We start from the raw sequence: 20,031 nt of genomic DNA, 5'->3' as shown, positions 1-20,031 counted from the left end.
AAAGAAACACCTTCAAAGATCAATAGACCACTTCACGCAATTGTTTAAACTGAAAATATTAAATATTAATGCAATTTTTCCTCTGAGCTCCTTGTGAATTTTTGTGACTGTTATTTAGCAGTAGCATTATAAAGAACATCCAACTCAGAGCTTTCCAACATCCATCTAAAGCTACACCTCTGCTGCCTGTTAGTCCCAATATGGAGCTAAATTGGGGCCATAAAGTTTGTTAAATAGAAAAATATTTGTAACTGAAGCATTCTTTTGAAACTGAAAAGAAAAAGACTTGAAACTAAATAAAAAGATCTGACTGAAATTATTTTGAAAGGGTAAAAAAAAAAAAAAAAAAAAAATGTAACTGGCCCCAATTTAGCTCCATGCATGTCCCACCTTGTCATTACCAGGCTCTAGATCAGAGGTGCCCAAAGTCAGTCCTGGAGGGCCGGCATCCGGCACGTTTTAGTTTTCTTCCTGGTGGTGGCAACAACCTTTTCAGCAAGTTAATGTTCCTCTTAGGCCTTTTAACGAGCCATCATATGATCCAGGTGCGTTAAACCAGGGAGAGAACTAAAACATGCAGGATGCCGGCCCTCGATAACCGACTTTGGGCACCCCTGGTCTAGATTATAAACATTTCCCCTCAAGTGGACAAAAGAACACAATAAAATCCACATTGTCATTATTTATTAAGCAAAGGTGACGCAGAAGTGGAAAGGCCATCTGTGAAAAATCAAGAGCAACCTATGATTCAGTAGTTTGTGGCAACATTTCCTTAAAGTAGTCATTATCTGCACAGCTTTAGTCTCTTATTTAATTGTGGAAGAATTTTGACCACCATTATTTATACATGGCTTCATCCAGTACCTGACCTAGTTTCAGCCAAAGTTTGCTCCCATTTGACAAGTGAAAATATTTGTGTACAGAGGAGTTCCTAGACTCCTGTCTCATCAACCACCAAGTCTTTTTTCTAAAAGTCTTGTGGTTGTTGGAATAACCACTAATAACGGTCTTTCACGGTTTCCACATGTGAATGCTCTTTCTCCCAGTAGAAGAAAGTGCTTCAGATTGTTTGGGAATGAATATTTTACAGAAGCAGGGGCAGCAGCATTTATGTCCTTAAAGTCATTGCTTGTGTCTTTGCTGCCTGGCTTTGCATCAACACGCTCCAGTTCAGGTGGGTCCAGTTAGTAGAATTGTTGCATTGCAGTCCTGAGTTTGAATCTGAGTCAGGGCTAATCAGCATGGAGTTCCCCCAATGAGTACCCAGTTTCCCCTCGGGGACTCTGGCCTCCTCCTGCAGGTCAAATCTTTGAGTGTTGATCTCTCCATATTTTCCAGAAGCAACATAGTGGATTTACATTTTTTTGCGTGACTAAGGCTAAGTTCACACAACACACAAAAGCAACCCCAAAACAATTTTTTGTGCAACGAATATCTGACATTTTCATGGCAGCCTGAACAGCCCAATTCCGATTTTTTCATCCCAAAAAAATCGGATCTGTGCCACTTCCATATGTTGGTTCAATAGTTCTCAAAGTGCCTACAGTCTGAATGGTCATGTCTACACCACATGGGTCATAATTCTGCACCAGAAGAAGCCAGACGCAGTAAATCCGGATGTAAACAATGGCTGAAAATGACAAAAATGAAATTATGAAAGATGTTGTGTCACTCAAGAGCATCACATCACAATCCCACCACTCTTAGCTCTGACTACACAGACTTCTCTACAGAAGTTGCTCCACAAAAAGTTGTTGCCATTAGTTGTGCTTTCTTTTTGTTAGCTTCCTTTTTCTTCTCATAATTTTGTGACAATACTGTTGGCTCTGAATAACTTTAAAATCGATCCATAGATGGTGGTTACTATAATTAGTAAAAGTGCAGTGTTGTATTAATCATCTTCTACACAATATGGCCGCTTTGGCATCTTAAATCTTTCACACAGAGTTCTGATTGCCGTAGAATTTAATTAGTCATTTCAGCAAAACAACTGTAATTGAGCATCTAGTTGTGCCATGTGAACGTAGCCTTAGTGTTGCTCTTTGATAGACTGGTAATCTGTCCAGGGCATGCCATCCCTGTAGAACGTAGACGGTGGATTAGATCCTTTCGTAAGCTTCCAGTCATTGAAAAAGTTAAAAGAAGTTATACTTTCATTTTATCCCCTAACTAAGAAATGAAATGGATATACAAATAGAACTTTTCCAGTCATTCCTACCCACTCAAAGAACTTCACATTTGAGTCAAGTTCCCCAAATTGCACTCTCAAACACACACACACAGACACACACACAATCATTCACAAATATGCAGAAAATGCACAGAGGTAGGCAACCTGGATTTAAGTGTCTTGCCATGCGGCACTTTGGCATGTAACAAGGGGAAGCAGGAATCGATTCCACAAACCCCTGGTTTTGTGGGATGGTTGAAGGACACCTACTCTACCCGCTGAGCCACAGTCATACCTAAAATCCAGAGATTTGTGTCGGAGAAAACAATGAAGACGACTTAAAAGATGACCTGAGTCACAGGGTTCCTAAAACTGCTCAACATAAGCTGAGTTTTTCTAAGCTGTTTTTTTTTTTTTTTTGGCTCAAGTTAACGTTTTATGCAAATCTACTAAAAAACCCCTTCTGCATTCGCATTAAAGAGCATTTCTCCTAAAATCAATGTTTAGTCATTCCAGTAATAAATCAAAAAGTACAAGAACCAACGAGTGAGCCAGCAAAGGAGAGGGAGAGACCCCTTTTCCTAATGGGGATGAAAATGTCAAGAGGCACGTTTCTAAACGCTCTCACTGAACAGAGATTGGACTTTCTCCGCTGATAAGGCTCTAATGCACATCTCTGTAGAGTCGAGGCAAGTCCAAAGATAAAGTACAAATGGCTTGATTTTTCCCAGTGTTAAAAAAAAAGAAAAAAAAACCTTTTATGTTGGAAAACAATACGGAGACAAAGCAAGGGAACGAGGTTTTTGGCATAATTCAAGTCACCTTAACTAGGCCACTGACTCTCATAAAGCAATCCTCCGTCACCATTACATAACGCAGTTACTGACATTTGTTGAGGGGAGGAAGTTATTGGATTACCATGGGTTTTCCTCCTTTACGCCATGTGATGCGGGCTCGACGTGGAAATCAATCGGAGAGAAACTCCTCCCGATTACCCCCCCGGCCCCCATCCAGATTAAACAGGGAAATAAACCTCAGCAAAGCCCGAGGATATATTATCAATAACCCAGGTGACAAGTGAACATGTTTGAGCTCAGGTTTAACAGAAAATGATAGCAGGCTGCGATAGTCACACCGAACACCTTGCCGAGATAAGACTGCAGGCAGTGGAGTGGGGGTGAAAAAGACAAACCCCAACCGTTGCCTTTCAGTGATGAAACAGTGGCAGGGGCCACGTGCTGTGTGCAGTGGATTTTGTTCATCAAAGCCTTACAATCAAAAAGAAAAAAAGAAAAAGAAAGCACACGGCAGGGCTGATCCTCTTCCAGTTGGGGGGAGTGCGGACGGGGGGGAAGTGAAGCTCTAATTGCCGTCAGGCGGCAGCCGCGGGGAGATATTCATATATTCATATAAGATTACCTCATCCAAATGATCACCTCCGTCTAATGGTTTCTGTAGGACTCCATGTACCGAGTGGCTTAAAGTAATCCAGGAGAGGTTTTCTGGGGGAGATGAGGGGTCCTGAGATCAGTGAGGGCAAAGTGCTAACATGCGGCACAGGTCGGTTTATTACTTGATCAAGGTGGCACTGAAACTGTTCGGTCACGGGTGCTGTGTAATCTTAGTGTGGAGTGTCGTGTAATTATCTTCACAGAGGCGCAGGGAGGTGACTAAGAAGTGCTGATAGGACGCTCCTAACAGAGAAGTGTTGTGTAAGATGTGTTGGGCAGCTGGCTGGAACAGAAAGATTGGAATATTTCAGATATTATAGTCCCTTTGATTATACATTATATATAGAGGTGTGTAAATAATGATGTTCTAATGGTTACATAATGAGGACTTTGGAAAGACATTAAAGGGGCAGTATCATGTGTTTTTCAGGAACATTGTGCCAAATTGTAGCGCAATCAAGTAACTATGTTACCTCCAGTCGTTACCTACATATCAATGGGGCTTATATACGAGCTTGATTGACAGCGCGCTAAGACCCTTCTCCTGGCTCTGATTGTTTCATACCGTAAATGGTGCATTTCTGCAGATGGCAGTCAGACCACAGGGAGGAGGCGGAATAGCTTGATTTTTTTTACAGACTCCATTTCATTTTATACTATCACAACATAGTGACAGTTTTAACAAATAAAAAAAAAGTTTATAAAAGCTAAATACTGCAGCTTTAATGTGCTTCTACACAAGAACTAAATAAAACTCGCTAAAAAACATTTTTAAAACTTTAGACTTTGCTTCTACTTACTCTTTTGCTCTCGACTAAAGAGTAACATTTGGATTCTTAGAGCTGTGAAAGCAAACATTAAACGTAACACGTTTGACAGCTAAACTAATAAAGGGATGTAAAAATAAGAAAAATAATCTCTAGAACACCTAACCAGAAAAACTTGTAAAAACAATATTTAAAAAAGACTATTAACTTCAACTTTTCCTAGATATTTCACTCATGTCCCGTCGACTCACTTTTAAATCATTCCCAGCCTACAAACAGAAATCATGTTTCATTGTTTGCAACTCAATATGGGATCATTGTTGTTAACCTTTTCCTTTCAAACTCAGCCTTCACATTCTCCGCTGGGTGCAGGTCAAGAGCCCCTGCAGGCCAGTCCAGTTCACAGCAGCAAATGCTGCATCAAACAGGGTGACAATAAGCAGGAACGTTCCTACTGCTTTATGCTTCGTCATTTTCAAAACCCTGTCGGCTCTCACAAACAATCCATTTACATTAAACATAATTTTCTCTGAAACTGTCTGTTGTGTTGCAGGGCGTTTAGTGGAAGCCAGTATTCTTCAGTGGTTATTAATCCTCACATAAACACAAACTGATATTATGCTTAGCAACTTTTATTGTCAGCGCAGGGCAGAATTATGTTATTTTGCGACGTCTTGCAGCCTGATCTACTCAACGTGCACAAACATAGGCTTGTCACAATAACAAATATTGTTGGACAATAAATTGTCCCAGAAGTTATTGTGATGAACAATAAAATTATTTCAAGATCAATTTCATTTAATCAGTAATATAGTTTTGATTGAAAAATGTTAATTAACTTTATTAATGTTAATAACTTTAAATTTTCTGGAAACAAAAAATGTTTTATTATAATTGGATTTTGTTTCATCAAACAGAAAGTAAACAATGACTGAAATAAAATACACATCTAACGTGAATGGTGTGCATTTGTGTTCAGTCACAACAAATCTGTCTTTATATTTACACTTTACACAAATTAATAGAAAAGAATTGATTATTGAAATTATTGTCAAGTAATTTAGAAATCGATCAATAGTTAACTTAAAGAATAAAAGTAAGAGCCGTAATTAAGCCTGGACATTTCAGACACATTATAGACAAAAAAAACTTTGTTTTACCTTTTCTCAGTTCAAATTTTGTTTTTTAAAAAAGAAGTATCTTAAGAACCTTTAGCTATCCAGTTATTAATCTGTTAATTCAAAAAAGGAGATCAGTTCTACGCCATATTGATATCCAGCAGAAAGGGATATTTTTTTTCATATGTTGAAGTTATAATTATTTCTTTCGCTGTTGTTTTTTCAAACTTACTCTGAAAATATACCATGCTACCTAGTATTTTAAGCAATGTAATGTTTATTTTCTTATTTAAAAAAGGAACTCAATTATATGTTTATTTGCATCTTTTGGTGTATTTACAATGTATAATAAAAACTTAAATGAAAAATATGCAGAATTCGCCAATTTCTTTATTTGATTAATTGGCAAATCGTCACAATATTTGATAGATTAATAACTAAAATAAGCAGTTGTGTGTGATTAGTTAATAATATTTGTGGTTGATTATTAATATAAAATAATATAATTTATTGTACAGTTTGAATAAAATAATATACTGGAAACCAGATTTGCAAAAATTTTATTTGAATAAAATTCAACACCAGCAGAAGGAAGAGTGGTAGAAAACAGAAAGATGTGCCTGAAGTTAGACTGAAGGATGAAATGGCATATTTTGTTCTCACTTAACTAAAGTATTTGATTTTCAACAATATTGCTTTTCTAACTAATCAGGACGTGAGAAAAAAGTTTTGCTCAAACACGCACGCACGCACGCATAGGAAACACATTCCAGGACTCGTTTGTTAATGCCGAATAATGAAATAGATTGGTACAAAAAAAAACCCCATAAAGGTATGCAAACAGCAGGGGGAAATCCAGAAACTCAAAACAAAGCCCACTAATCAGCATTCAGCCGCGCTGTCAGTGAATAACACTGTGAAAATCTACCAGCAGGCTGTGATGGGCATGACAAACATCCTGCACCTGCACTGGGGATGTTTTCCTCACAACTAACAACTCATTACAGTTACAAAGCCGACAAAGGGACGTGGTTTCAACCACTGGATTCAGTTTGCTTTTATTAGATGTGCTTAATGCACAGATTTAGTCTCATGCTGCCACTGATGCTAACTCTTAACAAGCATAACGAATACATCTAAATGCTCCACATGAGGTAAGTGCGATAACCACTGCACAAAAGATGCATGTTGCACAAATCTGTCTGTAGGGACAGCTGTCATAATTACTGTATTATATTAAAATGAGTTAAATTCAACCTGACATAAACAAACTGAGCTAATATGAAGGCAGAAGAACTATCCTGTCAAACTACATCGCTGTAGTTTCACTTCTTTTTTTGTTGTCACAAATGATTCAGATCAAACAAATTTCAAAATAAATGTAAAATTCAATACTGAAAGTAATTATTTCATTTATGAAGATAAAAAGCTTATGAGCGAAATTATTGTGCACTGTTAGGTCATGAATGAAGCATGATCTGCAACATGTTTTTGGAAATCGAATTACTGCAACACTAAAACATACTGAAATTATAGATGTGATATCCTTTGTTTTCGTGTTTGTGAATCTGTTTATTAGCTGTTCAAACTGATGTGAAATTGATTTTTATTTTCACACAAGCAGTTTACGTCAAACTATGATACTCCATGCTCCCTCAGTCTGCAAAATGGTGAGAAATGGGAGAAAACACCAGAGTCAGTGCAATAATAATTGAATCCATTTTTTAAAAATGTTATCCTCTGTTGAGCAATTGTTATCTAATGATCAGTATATATTTTGACCTTTTTGAATTCTTCACCTAAAAATTAACCAAAGCATGAAAAAAACTAAAACTGCTACTCATAAAAACTAAACTGAAACCAAACAATATTTAACTAATAATTACTATTAAAAACCAGCAAACACACTAAAAACAAACTAAAACTTACTGAATTAGACAAACAAAAAGTCCCAACAAAACAAAACTATAACAAAAAACCCAAAACTATTAGAACGCTGTTGCAGAATTTACTTATGAAATGTCTAACAGTCCAGCTCTGACAACATGAAGTTGTTAAAAGATCTGAAAAAGTAACAAATGTTCCCAATCTGAAGATATACAAGGTATGATGAGAAACAAAGTCACTGACATCTATCAGTCTGTAAATGTTTCCAGGCTCTGGGACTTGAGTGAACCAGTAGGATCCGACACAGAGGTGAACCTCCTCAGGAGTCACCCGCTGCTGATGACTCATCCAGGAGGTCACTAAAGGTCACACAACAACATCCAAAGCACTGCAGGCCTCCGAGTTTAATTCTGTTTTGGGATTAATAAAATAGTTTTTCAATTGAATTGAGAAGAAAAGAACTGACTCAGTTGTGGTCAGTGTTCATCATTCAAACATAAAAAAAGAAAAAAAAAGAAAAGGAAAAGACTTGGCAAATAGATCTCAATCATCTCCTAAGCCTTTAAGAAAATAGTTTGTGGAATGAAGAGAAAAAGTTGAACTTCTTGAGAAATGATGAAAATGTTTGGTGTACTTTCAGAAAAAGTACACCAAACATGGTGGTGGCAGAGTGATGATGTGGGCTGCTTTGCCTCTTTAGCACCTGGACAATGGGTTGTATTCGATGGAGCCATGAAATGTGTTTTCTGTGCTGAAGGAGAATGTCCCATCATCAGTTCATAAATTTAAGTTCAAGAGCTCATCATCTGAAGTTATGCTTTAAAAAAAATAAAAAATAAAAAAATAAATAAATAAATAAATAAATAAAACTAACTAAAGGTTTTGGATTAACCTGGTCACAGATTTGAATGTAAATTTCAACAGAGCATCAATGTCTGAACTCTGAACTAGAATCATTTAGGGAAGCTAAAATTATACCTTGGGGATGCCCAGTCCCCATCGGGCCTGAATTCACAAATGACATGTATCAGTGTTTAGATGACAAATGTGTTATCCCTATTATTATCTGTCTTTAACTAAAATGAAGCTCTAATTTCGATGTTTTTTTTTTTTTTCAAAATATTTTCAGTTGCTTTATTCTACAGGGAGCCAATTCATTCAACACTAGAAATAGATATATTTTCAACACAGAGCTAATTTGGTCAGTCACAGCGTTTTCTCCGTCTCCCTCCAGGTTGAACGATTAGATTTTGCAAAACCGATTTGCTCCACAGAAAAAACTCCGCCCCCTCATTTGAATTAAAAATACCCTGAAATAAAAACAATGGTAAATCCAAAGTCTACGAAATATGGAACAAAACTTTACAAAGTAAGTGTCACAAAATAAAACACTATTATGAGATAAAGAGTGAAATAAATACATAAATAAATCTTGAAAATTGTAAATCTTGAAATAAGCTACAAATTAAAATAATTTTTTTAGATTTATTTTTTAATTTTATGGGCTCATTTATTTGTTAGATTGAATATTTATTATCTATACATAACAGTATTTATTTATATATATGAAACAGCTTTCCATATTATTTAGCCTTTAAAAAAAAAGCTCAAGTACAGCACAGTAAAAATAAATTTATACTAAATCAACTAACATTTTTTGCTGTACAAACTGCTTTACTCCAAGTGGTTACCTCATCCTGAAAGGCTTTCCATGTTCTGTTTTCAGTATGTTAATTATATTCCATTTTCTGTAGAAATAACCATCAGATCCTATAAAACTAACTGACCGACATGCCAACATGTCAGCAACAGCAACAACATTAATTAATAGTTAAAGATCTGAGTTGTTTAAAAATCACAGAAGTGTGCCTTTGATCTTGATCGCTTCCATGGCAGCCATTAGCATCGAAAGCCCAACTAATCCGGATTTATATTACATGAAGATGCCAAGAGAGTCAGCTAAGATAGTAACTTCTACCATATTGATAAAACTCTGTTTTTAGGCGCAGTCCCCTCTCTGCAGCACTGACCTGGCCCAGGGCTGATCTGGTTGTCATAGAGGTGGATGTCTTCGCCGCAGGCGATCGGTAGGTCTTGTCCCTCCTCTCGGCACTCGCTGTCCTCCTCTTGCTCCGCCTCCCGCTGCTCTGGGGACACAACAGCAAAAGAGTTGTGGTTATCAAAATCATGCACATCATCATTCTCCATTAACTTTCAAAGTTAATATTTAACACCTTACTTGCACTACATAAAAATCATATACAATTATGGTCTTGAGAAAACCCCTATAGCTACAAATAAACTAGAGGGAAACTTTACTACTAAAGTTTTTAGAGAGAACTTAAAAGATTTTTGTAGGGTCTGTGTCCACCAGAGCCGGCCCATCTCATAAATGAACTAAGCTGATGCTAATGACATTAAAACTAACAACTGATAAGACAATGATCATCACTTTTAGAAAAGTCTTCCTCAAAGTCCACGGTCCAACTGGACCAAAGTAAAACTCAAAAGAGCAGGAATCTGCCAAAACAGGCAACAAAAAAAAGCATGTCATAATGTAGAATATGGTCATGCGTGCATAGAATATAATAAATGTAGAATCTGAGGTTATCCCACAATCTATGGCTTTGTGCACATGTAACCGGGTCTTTACAAAAGAATATATATCTTTGCCACATCATTTGAAATAATATTGTACACACAGGATCAGTGTTAGAAAATTGTTCATCCACACAAACCATCTGATTTACATCACCGAGAGTTGCTTTAAACATGCCAAAGCCATAGGGGGCAGTGTAGGCAAAAGCTAAAACAATCAGACTGCTTCTAAGCAACTGCAACTTCTTGTTTGGCTTTTGTTAGTTGTTTTCGGATTGGTTTGTATTTTAACCAGAGCATTTTTGAGGTTAAAAAATATATTTGCTTTGTAAAACTTGGGAGTTCTGGCAAATACATTTAGAAAAATCAGAACAAAATTAGAATAGAACTGTGGAATTGTTCCACACTGTATCTGTCATTTTTATCTCATCTTCATTTGTTGTACTTTAGGTTCAGCTTTCCTGTTTTGGATTTGAGAAATGAAGGTCATTTGCTGAAGTGTGAAGTTTCTGTGGTTCAAGTTAAAATTTGTTATAGAACTAAAACGCTTGACACTTTAACCATCTCAAAGAAAATGACATTTTCATCATATGAGTTGCCAACAAAATGAATGAATATTTGTTTATGATACAGAACTGGTCCAGACCTCAAACAAGCAGCATTTCATACTTGAACACTCCTGTCTAGATCCTGAGATTTTCAGCCATGTCCCCAGAAGCAGGAAGACACCAGATGTACAAAACACAGCATAACTGAAAGAGGAAGGTTGAACTCATTACTCTGTGCTTTTAGCTGTCATGTATGTACATGTTGTCACAGATATGTGTCCAAACTCTGCAGCAGGAGCTGAAGCTCCATTTAAACTAGAGGTTCTACAAGTTTAGTCAACACAAATATAAAAACTTTTAAAGACCATTATGAATTAAATTTAAGACCTGTATCGCGAGAGAAATGTACAAAAGAAAATTGCATATAAAAAATGTGTACGATTTGGCAACAGAAGTAAAGCAATTTATTGGCAATAAATTTTACACTCACCCATGATGGATTTAAAAAACTAGCTAGCCTACCTAAATAAGGGTAAGAAAAGTGTAAAGCTAGCTAGTTTTTTTAGTTTTTTTTACTCCCATAGAGTAAAGCTACCCTAACTAGCTAACCGTTTTGTTTTTTACATCCATGTGTAAGTGTAACATTTATATATCTAGCTGGCTAGATGTCTCTATATAGAATATATGAGATTAAATAGACCTGAAACAACAAAAGTAAAACTTGTGGTTCATTTATTTCAAGTCAGCTTAAATAAGAACTTAATTTTAGATGCATGAATTTAAGAAGTTTTAAGACGATGTGGACATCCTCTAAACAGCAAACTCTCCTCCCATCCACCCCAAAACCAAATCCAAATATAAAAAGAAGGAAGCTAAACATGCAGACTTGGTTGAGAAGCAGCACTTTCAATGCAAGTGTGCATTTTTAAACAATATTCAGCTTAGTGTGCTTTTAGTAAGACCAAGGAACACAGCAGATGGGTTAGGAGATGTTTATGATGGAGCTAGGTTATTAAATAATATACCAAGATTTGAATATTCATCCCTTTATGTGAAAATGGAAATACATAAAGAAACCAACTAAATCATGGCTATCCACCTAAACTTTCAGGAAGACAAGAAAACAAATATGGCCTTTATGGAAGAGGGTCTAAAAAAGTGGTAAGAACACACTGTGCTCACTGTGAAGCATGGTGGTGGCAGCATCATAATGTCGGGAATGTTTTTAAGCAGGGACAAGGAAACTGGTCAAAGATTATGGGAGGATGGATTAAGTTAATATGAAGGATAATTCTAGAGGGAAACATGTAAGACACTTTATAGGTCAACATTTCTATTAAAAAACAGCCTTTATATAAATTAGATACATGATTTCGAAGAACTGGAATAAATGTACTTTTTCTCACTGAAGCAAGGACAAGGACATATTTCTTTTAATCTACTCTTTTCTCTCTGAGGAAGATGTTTAGAATAATTTCCTGGCAACAAGTCAATTAATGTTTGATGTTTGGGTCTGAGCTGTGGGAATCTGGAGAGTACTTTGGAGGTGCGGATTACTTTTTTCTTCTGCATGGTAAATATTTGAGTATCTTCTGGTGTTAAATCCTGATATAGAGGAGCTGTTGTCAGTCGGTTGCTATGGCAACGGGTCTGTGTGTCGCATAGCCGACACAGAGTGCAAAGAAAAAAAAAATGCATACGAGTGTTTTTAAGTTGTTTTTCATTTTTCACTGGCTTTTATCTGGGTGCGCTGCACTAAATAATACCTTCACCTCCAGGTTCTTTTTCTGTCCTCCAGTGTTGTGCATGCACAAAATTTCTGGATGTAGAACAAAAATATAACATGTCTATAAGCTCCATCTGGATGTCTGTAGCTGCTCTCTTCATGTCAAAACCAAATGGTTTACAGTCCCAGGCAGTTTTTTTTTTTGCACTTCAAAGTAAGTGAAGCACTGTGTGAACTCACTGTGCTGTGTGCTCTGCTCATCACCAAAAGCTGGTAACTTGGTTTGCCACTGTTTGGCATGAAGTAGGTGTTGCGGTGCATTGTGGGATATGTAGTTTAATTGGTAAGGAAAGACCTAACAAGGCACTTTACTTGTAAAGCACATTTCAGGACTGATTCAAACTGCTTGACTGTAAAACAGCAAACAAGCAAAAACCATACATTGCAAAGTAAGCAAACTACAGTTTAATATTCTCTAAACAAGTAGGTTTTAGTTTTAAATTAACTTAGTGTTTCAGCATTATTGCATTTCTTTTGGATGTTTGTTCCAGATTAGAGGAGCATAAAAACTGAATCCTGTTTCTCACTGTTTGGTTCTGGTTCTGGGGATGTAGACAAGAGCCAGAACACTTGAGAGGTCTGGAAGGTTGATACAACATCAGGTCTTTAATGTATCGTGCCAAACCACTCAGTGATTTATAAACCAACAACAGCATTTTAAAGTCTGTTCTCTTAGAACACCAGCAGCAGCGGTCTGATTTTTTATTTTTATTTTTAGAAAACCTGTAAAGACACTGTTGCACTAATCAATGCAACTACACAGTGGCGCAACTACACATTATTCACATGATCAAGGAACGTCAGGGTGAAGGAGCGACGCTCACTCGCTCACAACCCCTTCCCCCCCCCAAAGGTGACGATACGCAAAGGGTAAAACTCGCTACATTTACCTCGTTATGTGCGCGAGGTGAAGGAGCAAAAGGCACGTGATGAAATGTATGGGAAAACATCGGCGCGCCGCCCCCTCCAGACGGGGTTTTGGCACCCCCTCTGGTGCTGCGCCCCTATGCGTTGCATACCCTGCATACCCACTTTTTGCGCCACTGCAACTACAGATAAACACAAAGATGAGTTTCTCTCATCTCCTGATGTTCTTCAGGAGAAGAACATCTCCAGAGGTAGGAGACTGACTCTGTAACTGTCTTTACGTGCCTCTGAAGGTTCAGGTCAGAGTTCATCACTACACCCAGATCTCTGGTTTTTAGCTGTAATAACTGAAGCTGTGCGTTGACTCGATTGATCCTCTTTTGGTCCAAACATAACTTCAGTTTGTTCAGTGCTTAAATTGATTCATGGTCACCTGGTGACACCGCAATGTACATCTGTGTATCATCTGCGTCGCCATAGCAACTAATCTTATTACTTGTTATAATATGAGCTAGCGGTGGCATGTAGATATTAAATAAGAGAAGCCCAGGATGGAACCCTGGGAGTCATCAACAACACACCTATGGAATCATCTTAGAAAATAAAACAATGCGTTTCAGCCTGGACGAGGCCCAGAGGATTTGAGCTTGACAAAACAAATCCAGTTGGGAAATTGTGTCAGCAATTGAAAATTGATGTTCAGAGATGGTCTCCATTCAGCCCGACTGAAAATTACGACAGAAAAAAATATTTCCATCTCCAGACGTGCAAAGCTGGAAAAACAATCTTACAGTTGTAGAAAGAAAAATACAAATCGAGATGTAAAGTCGACGTTCTTCAAAATCAGCTCTCAGTGATCAAGTAAGAAAAAAAATGACAAACTGTATTACAAAGATGCAGAAAAGAAATGTGAAAATGAAGTCAGCATACAGAAAAAATTAGACTTTTTGTTTTTAGATACGTCAGACAAAAAAATAAAATAAAATAAAGGTTTTTTTGGATGTCTAACATTCAGGTATTTCGTCCAGTGGAGAATTTCAGAGGACTTGCCCTGCAGCCGTTTTGTGTGAGTCATCCCAATATCTCCTCGTGACACAGGAGAGCCTTAAATCAAATCCTACAGTAACTACCCGTTTCCCAAATATCAGCCGGTCATCATCGTGATGTGACGGTAACAATCTCATACTTGTGCTCTTTATCTGCTGACCTCATCTGTGAGAAGGCACCAATTTCAGTGTATTTAGTTTGTCTTGCATCAGGGCGATCCCTCAGCGCTTGACATCAGCTGAACCTCGCCATGTTGTTGCCTTGCCTGCTTCCCCCCTCCGAGCCTCAGACCCACCGGCTGACTCTCCGACTTTCAAATCACCTTGTGTGGGAGCAGCTACAGCTCACCAGCAGGAACCCTGGGTTTGTTTCAAAATATAATGGCGTCAATTCAGCAGGTTTGTTATTTACTGGCATATTTTCTTACTTTAGGTAGGTAATTCTTTTAAATCTGGGTTTTGTCTTACAACCTTTTGGTCTGAACAGAATATTGAATGTGAACAAACTGCATGTCAGGCTAACTCCACTAACTGTGCTAACACAAAGCGTGCAATATGTGGAAGGAACGAGAGCCGAGGGCTTTGTTTCGTTTGATACAGTTCAAACATTTTGCAATGCTCCATGGCCGCCTTTGAGGTGAGCTCGGAGCGGTGACATTACACCGACTCCCACTCCGAAGCATTTTTGCATCATTAAAACGTTTTAAACTTCTGCGATTTGCGTTCCAAGAACAGAATTGGCTCCATATGCCGGAGAGCAGCTGCTCACATATGGTGTTTGGTATATTTAGGCTGCTATATGCGTTCTAAAGCTAGATATTTATACAAGTTGTATGTCCTGGTGTGTGTCGCAGTGACACACACTCTTACACTTTCACAAGATGTGTGCTGTAAAGAGGAAGTAGCACGTATAGAACTGGTCAGATGCTTACACATATCGCATTTTCTGGCTTTACTGATATGAGAAGTTTGTTTTTTAATCAGTGTTTCCCCAAACATTATTCAAGGAATGTTCTGTCAAATATGTAGACATTCAAGACAAGTATTTAATAACTGTTTAATGTATTTTGTTTTTATTAAAGGTCATTACCAATCTATTGTTCTACATACTGATTGTTAAGATGAAGTAAGGGTGCACAGTTTGCACATATTTAAAAAGCCTGATTGATTTTGGCGCATACTGATTTGTTTCTGTAGCAAAAAAGTTGCAAAGTTGGCAACAGTAGGCTGACTATAGTGAAACGCAACTCTCTCTCAGACCCTTGTGGTGGTAGAAAAGACTGCTGGATAAGTTTGGCTTCAACCGATTGTCGATCACCCGAAAGTAAAGAAATTGGGAATGATCAATCTGCGCAGTCCCACCAAAACATTTCCCTCTGCCCCAAGGCCAAGGCCCCCGAGGAAACACTGCTCACGGTGGACGAATGAAGGAACTTCCCAGTGAGCAACTCTGGATGTTTTCACTAGGCCTGTCACAATAACAAATTTTGCCAGATGATTAATTGTCCCAGAACTTACTGAGATAAATGTTAATATTAGAACTATAATTGTAATAATGGGAGAATAATATAAGAACAAACTTTAAATTCTGATGAACATTTAAACATGGAACTGGAAGACATTTTAAATATACAAAATAAATAAACAAAATAACAGAAAAAACAAATTAAATGAATTCTGAAGTCTCTGTAGACAAAATTATCTTTCCGTGCTAACACATAAAAGGGATAGTGTTGAGACCAAAACACCAGATTGAAGACCAGTTTTGGTAGAAAGAGAGAGAGAGAAAAAAAAAAGATAAATCAAGCAAATGACAATTATTGCATTTGTTTTAGTTTATCATGTGATTAATTGATTCATTGGTTATTGTGACAGGCCTAGTTTTCACACCCGATGGACTCTGTTCAACTGGGGGCCAACATTTATATTTCTTGTACAGTTTTGGCTTAATTACAGCTCTGAGTGAGTTGTTCTTTCAGCAAATGGCATGCTTTACCGACTGTATAATCCAGTTAATGATTAATAGATTACAAAATTCGTTAACTATCACTTCAACAATCGATTCAACGCGATTAATCATTTCAGCGTTAATGGCGTTCATGCCAATGATTAGTTTCTGTAAAGCACAGAACCCACTCTGCGAAGTCTTACATGGAACTGGAAGACTGGAAGCTTCTGCTGTAAGGTGGCCCACAGCAGAAACCTTTAACATGCTAACATGAGTCACCGTTTGGTCGTCGCATACGTTTGCTCAGAATTGAGCTTCAAGACCAGCCTCTGCTAATGATCCCCCACGACGACGACGGCGGGTAATGCTTACATACCAACAATAATGTAATTGCATTCATATTTTTGATAAAAGGTTGCCTAATAAAGACAGCCACGCTCATCTGCAGCAGGGGGCTTTCTGCGACTCTGCTGAGTGAATTGCTGTATTACAGGAAGGGGAATAATTGGCTGAGGGAGACAGGGAGATCCAACGCAAGTATATTCCATCTTGACTCCTATGGCTGCACATACTAATTGGGAGTCTCTCCTTGGCTTGAAGGTAATGAAACTGCTGTTATAGCAGACAGAAAAGTTCATTATTTATATCGGAAAACAGCGCGGCGTGAAAGCTGGGAGCGGGTTTTGTGTCTGCGCTGCAGTTTCAACGTCTTCTTTAAACGGGAAGATGCACATCTGTGGTAAAAGTTGTCTTGGAAATGCATTTTATTGCAATACATTGGAACATTTTAATCCTATTCAAACTTTAGCTCAATAGAATACAATATTATCATTGTAACAATGAAATTTGGGTGCAATGCTCCCAATTTTTTTAAAGTGAAAAACAATGTTTCACTTAAAAAGACTATTATAACTACATTTTTATCATATGTTTGCACTTATCTCTTGATGAAAAGATCATCATTCCCCCACCCCTTATTCTAATGCATTACTTTGAATTTCTGTTTTTGATGTATCAGGCTCACCCATTTCTTGAAAGAAGTATCCATTCTTGGACATCCCAGATGGAGGCGCCTCTGCAAGAGCAGCACAGGAAAAGAAAGAGTGTTTATGGAGGGAAATCTGATCAACAATAAAAAAGACCCAGGATGCAACACCATTTGTTGTAATTATGTGGTAATTGTTATTATGGGAAATGGTTCTAAATACAAATAGGCACCATTATGCTGTCTCTTTTGTGTGTGTGATTTGGTGCTGGTGTGTACTCAGAAACATTTTGTTTATTTGGAACAAAAACTTCCCACCTTTAAAAAAAAAAAAAGAAAAAAAAAAAATCACATTTTGTTCATTTAGTCAGAACTGTGAAACAATCTGCTTTCTGGAGGACAGTAACAACAAACACACTGAGCAGAATCTGCCAGAGTTGGTTGTTTACTAAGACAAATGTCACCCAAATCAGACTTATTTTTTTGGAGGGTTAAGTCTTTTTAGAATAAGTGTGAACACTCAGATATATCTGCTTTTTTTGTTTTGTTGAGTCACATTTGAGCTTCTTCCCAAATCTGACTCATATCCAATCTTTTTGAATGCGATTCCAGCGGGAACAACCAAAGCGATTTTGATTCGACTTTGATGTCACTTTCCTTCACAACTGCGGGCCAGCGGGAAGTGTTAGTAGTTAGCAAGATGGACGAAAGCTGCGACAATAATCTGCCCCCCAGTTTCCATCCAATATGACCCAACAGTCCCACTGCTTCTTTGCAAAGACTGTTCGCCTCAAAGTGATGGAATGCCAGAATGTCCCTATTTTTATTTGTGGGATTCCTCCTCAAAGCCTGTTGACACATTATTAATCAGTCCCATCAGCATCATCATCATAGTGGGAACATTCTCCAGAAATTGTTCAAATATAAATGGATGGAATTTGATACAGTATGTAGAAATGTTTTAAATAAATGTTCTATTTGTTAAAGTTGTTTTTTCCACGTCACTCACATGATTTACACAGAATCTCTAGATTGTGTTTCTGAATTAAAAATAGTTTCTGAATCAAATCATGACCCTGAAAATCGAAATCGAATCAATGCATACCGACAGATTTGCATCTGTAATTACTCGCTGAAGTTGAGAACTTATCAATGAAGCAATACTTTTGGTGATGAGCTTTACTAGCCTCACCATTTCCTTTTACCTGTGATAGCAAAGAACACGCATTCATATTTACATTTCAACTTTGAGCTTGTATTGGAGGCTTGTGACCCAGTCATGAAAACAAGTGGATGCGAAACAGAAAAAAACAAGGAATATCATTGAGGAAATAAATGTTTTTAATTTGTGTAAGTTAAAAAAAAAAAAGTGAAACTGTTATGCTGCGGTTTGGGGTGCAGTTCAGTTTGTGGTGAAGGCCGCCCATGAATCCATCAAATCAAATGTGCGTGGAAGTAATTGCTGGACCCAACGTGTTATGAACAGCTATGAGTGATTTCATACCGTCTTAGTTTAAGGTCACACTTTATCTTTGTAATATTTCAGCCGCACTCCATAAAAGTAAATAAATTAATTAAAGTAATTGATTTGTATCTCAACCCATTGTTCGGTGCATTGCAAATGTGAGCTAACATGTTGTGTGCTCCGAACAAAAGAGCAGTGAAGGAGAGTCAAACGCGGCAATAGGTCTGTCGCAATAAATCAATTAATAGCACGATAAATTAAAACAAGCTCAATTTCTATTCCTGTGATTTATTGTTGTTTTTTTTCCATCAAAAACTATATGACTAAAGTCTTCAGTCTGGTGTTTTGGTCTCAACTACATTTTTTTTTATCCTATCCTTTTTTGTAGGACAATTTTGTTTACAGAGATTTCATAATTCATGTTTGGCTTGTTTTATTTGTTTGGCTTGTTTTATTTGTTTTGGATATTTAAAATGTCTTCCAGCTGTAGTGTTAAATGTTCATTAGAATGTAAAGCTTTTTACAAGCCTTTGAAAGGAGAAGAATTGTAAATGTATCTTTCTATTTCACATAACCTAATGTTACTATACAGTAAAGCTAGGTGATGCATTTTAAGTTTTATCCATAAATCTAATTTTCTCTTTTTGAAGATTTAAGTTTTGGAAAATCTTGATTTCTTTTTCACCAGTGCACTTCTTGGGTTTCCATAGTGATGTTATCCCACCCAAGAACTATCATCCTGTTTTACCAGCATTTGTTACAGCTTCTATTTATTTTGACTTTGAAATCAGGCCAACTCAGATAAGGAATAGTTGAAATAAAAAACAACTTTTACAGATATTTAAAATCTTTTAAAGACAAAAAATGAGATTTTACTCTTATGCCCAGTGCTACTGTACACTAATTCATATTGTAATAAAAGTGAAGGTTTATGGATATTGCTTTAAGAAAATAAAGTGCAAATGCCCAAAGGTGAACCTTGTGCCGCATAGCAATGATTTTATCGACATTATAAAAAAAAACACTGCAGGGGGAAACTGGTCTACCAAAAACACTGCATCAGTGCTCCTCTAACCCGCTCTATCTCCAAATTCAAAACAAGAAGCAGCAGATAAAAAAAAATAAAATGAAATCCTTTATGAAAAACAGTCAACAGAAATCCAAGGACGTCAGTTTGTTGATATGAAAACCACAAAAGCAAAACATATACGACACACAAACACATTCTTTTCATCAGTAAAGGTCTCGACTCCAGGAAAATAGTCGGTGATAATCCACAGTGAGCTTTGCTTCCAGGCAAGCAATCATTTTTGCGAGTGTAGTGTGTTTTCAAAACGGTGTATATCTCGGTTTGGAATTAAACCTATAATCTGGCATAGCCCTTGATTACAAATG

The 20,031-nt window shown here is 37.2% G+C and overlaps 1 protein-coding gene across 5 annotated transcripts in view; it reads right to left on the bottom strand.

Moving 5' to 3' along the window:
* slc4a11 (solute carrier family 4 member 11) overlaps window positions 1–20,031 on the bottom strand; it is a 150,000-nt gene that overhangs the window by 83,385 nt on the left and 46,584 nt on the right. For 4 of the 5 annotated variants that reach the window (XM_008398802.3, XM_008398798.3, XM_008398800.3 and 1 more), the window contains exons 2-3: window positions 17,211–17,261; window positions 9,424–9,540 (exon numbers count right to left, since the gene is read on the bottom strand). In XM_008398802.3, coding sequence (XP_008397024.2) covers window positions 9,424–9,540; window positions 17,211–17,261 — 168 coding nt within the window. The remainder of the gene's footprint in view (window positions 1–9,423; window positions 9,541–17,210; window positions 17,262–20,031) is intronic. The other variant, XM_008398801.3, reaches the window with a different exon arrangement.

The sequence above is a fragment of the Poecilia reticulata genome, chromosome 22, assembly GCF_904066995.2.
Source record: "Poecilia reticulata chromosome 22, P_reticulata-male-v2, whole genome shotgun sequence".
NCBI lineage: Eukaryota > Metazoa > Chordata > Actinopteri > Cyprinodontiformes > Poeciliidae > Poecilia > Poecilia reticulata.
Note: the sequence above shows the minus strand (reverse complement) of the source record. Positions and strands in the feature narration are given on the sequence as shown.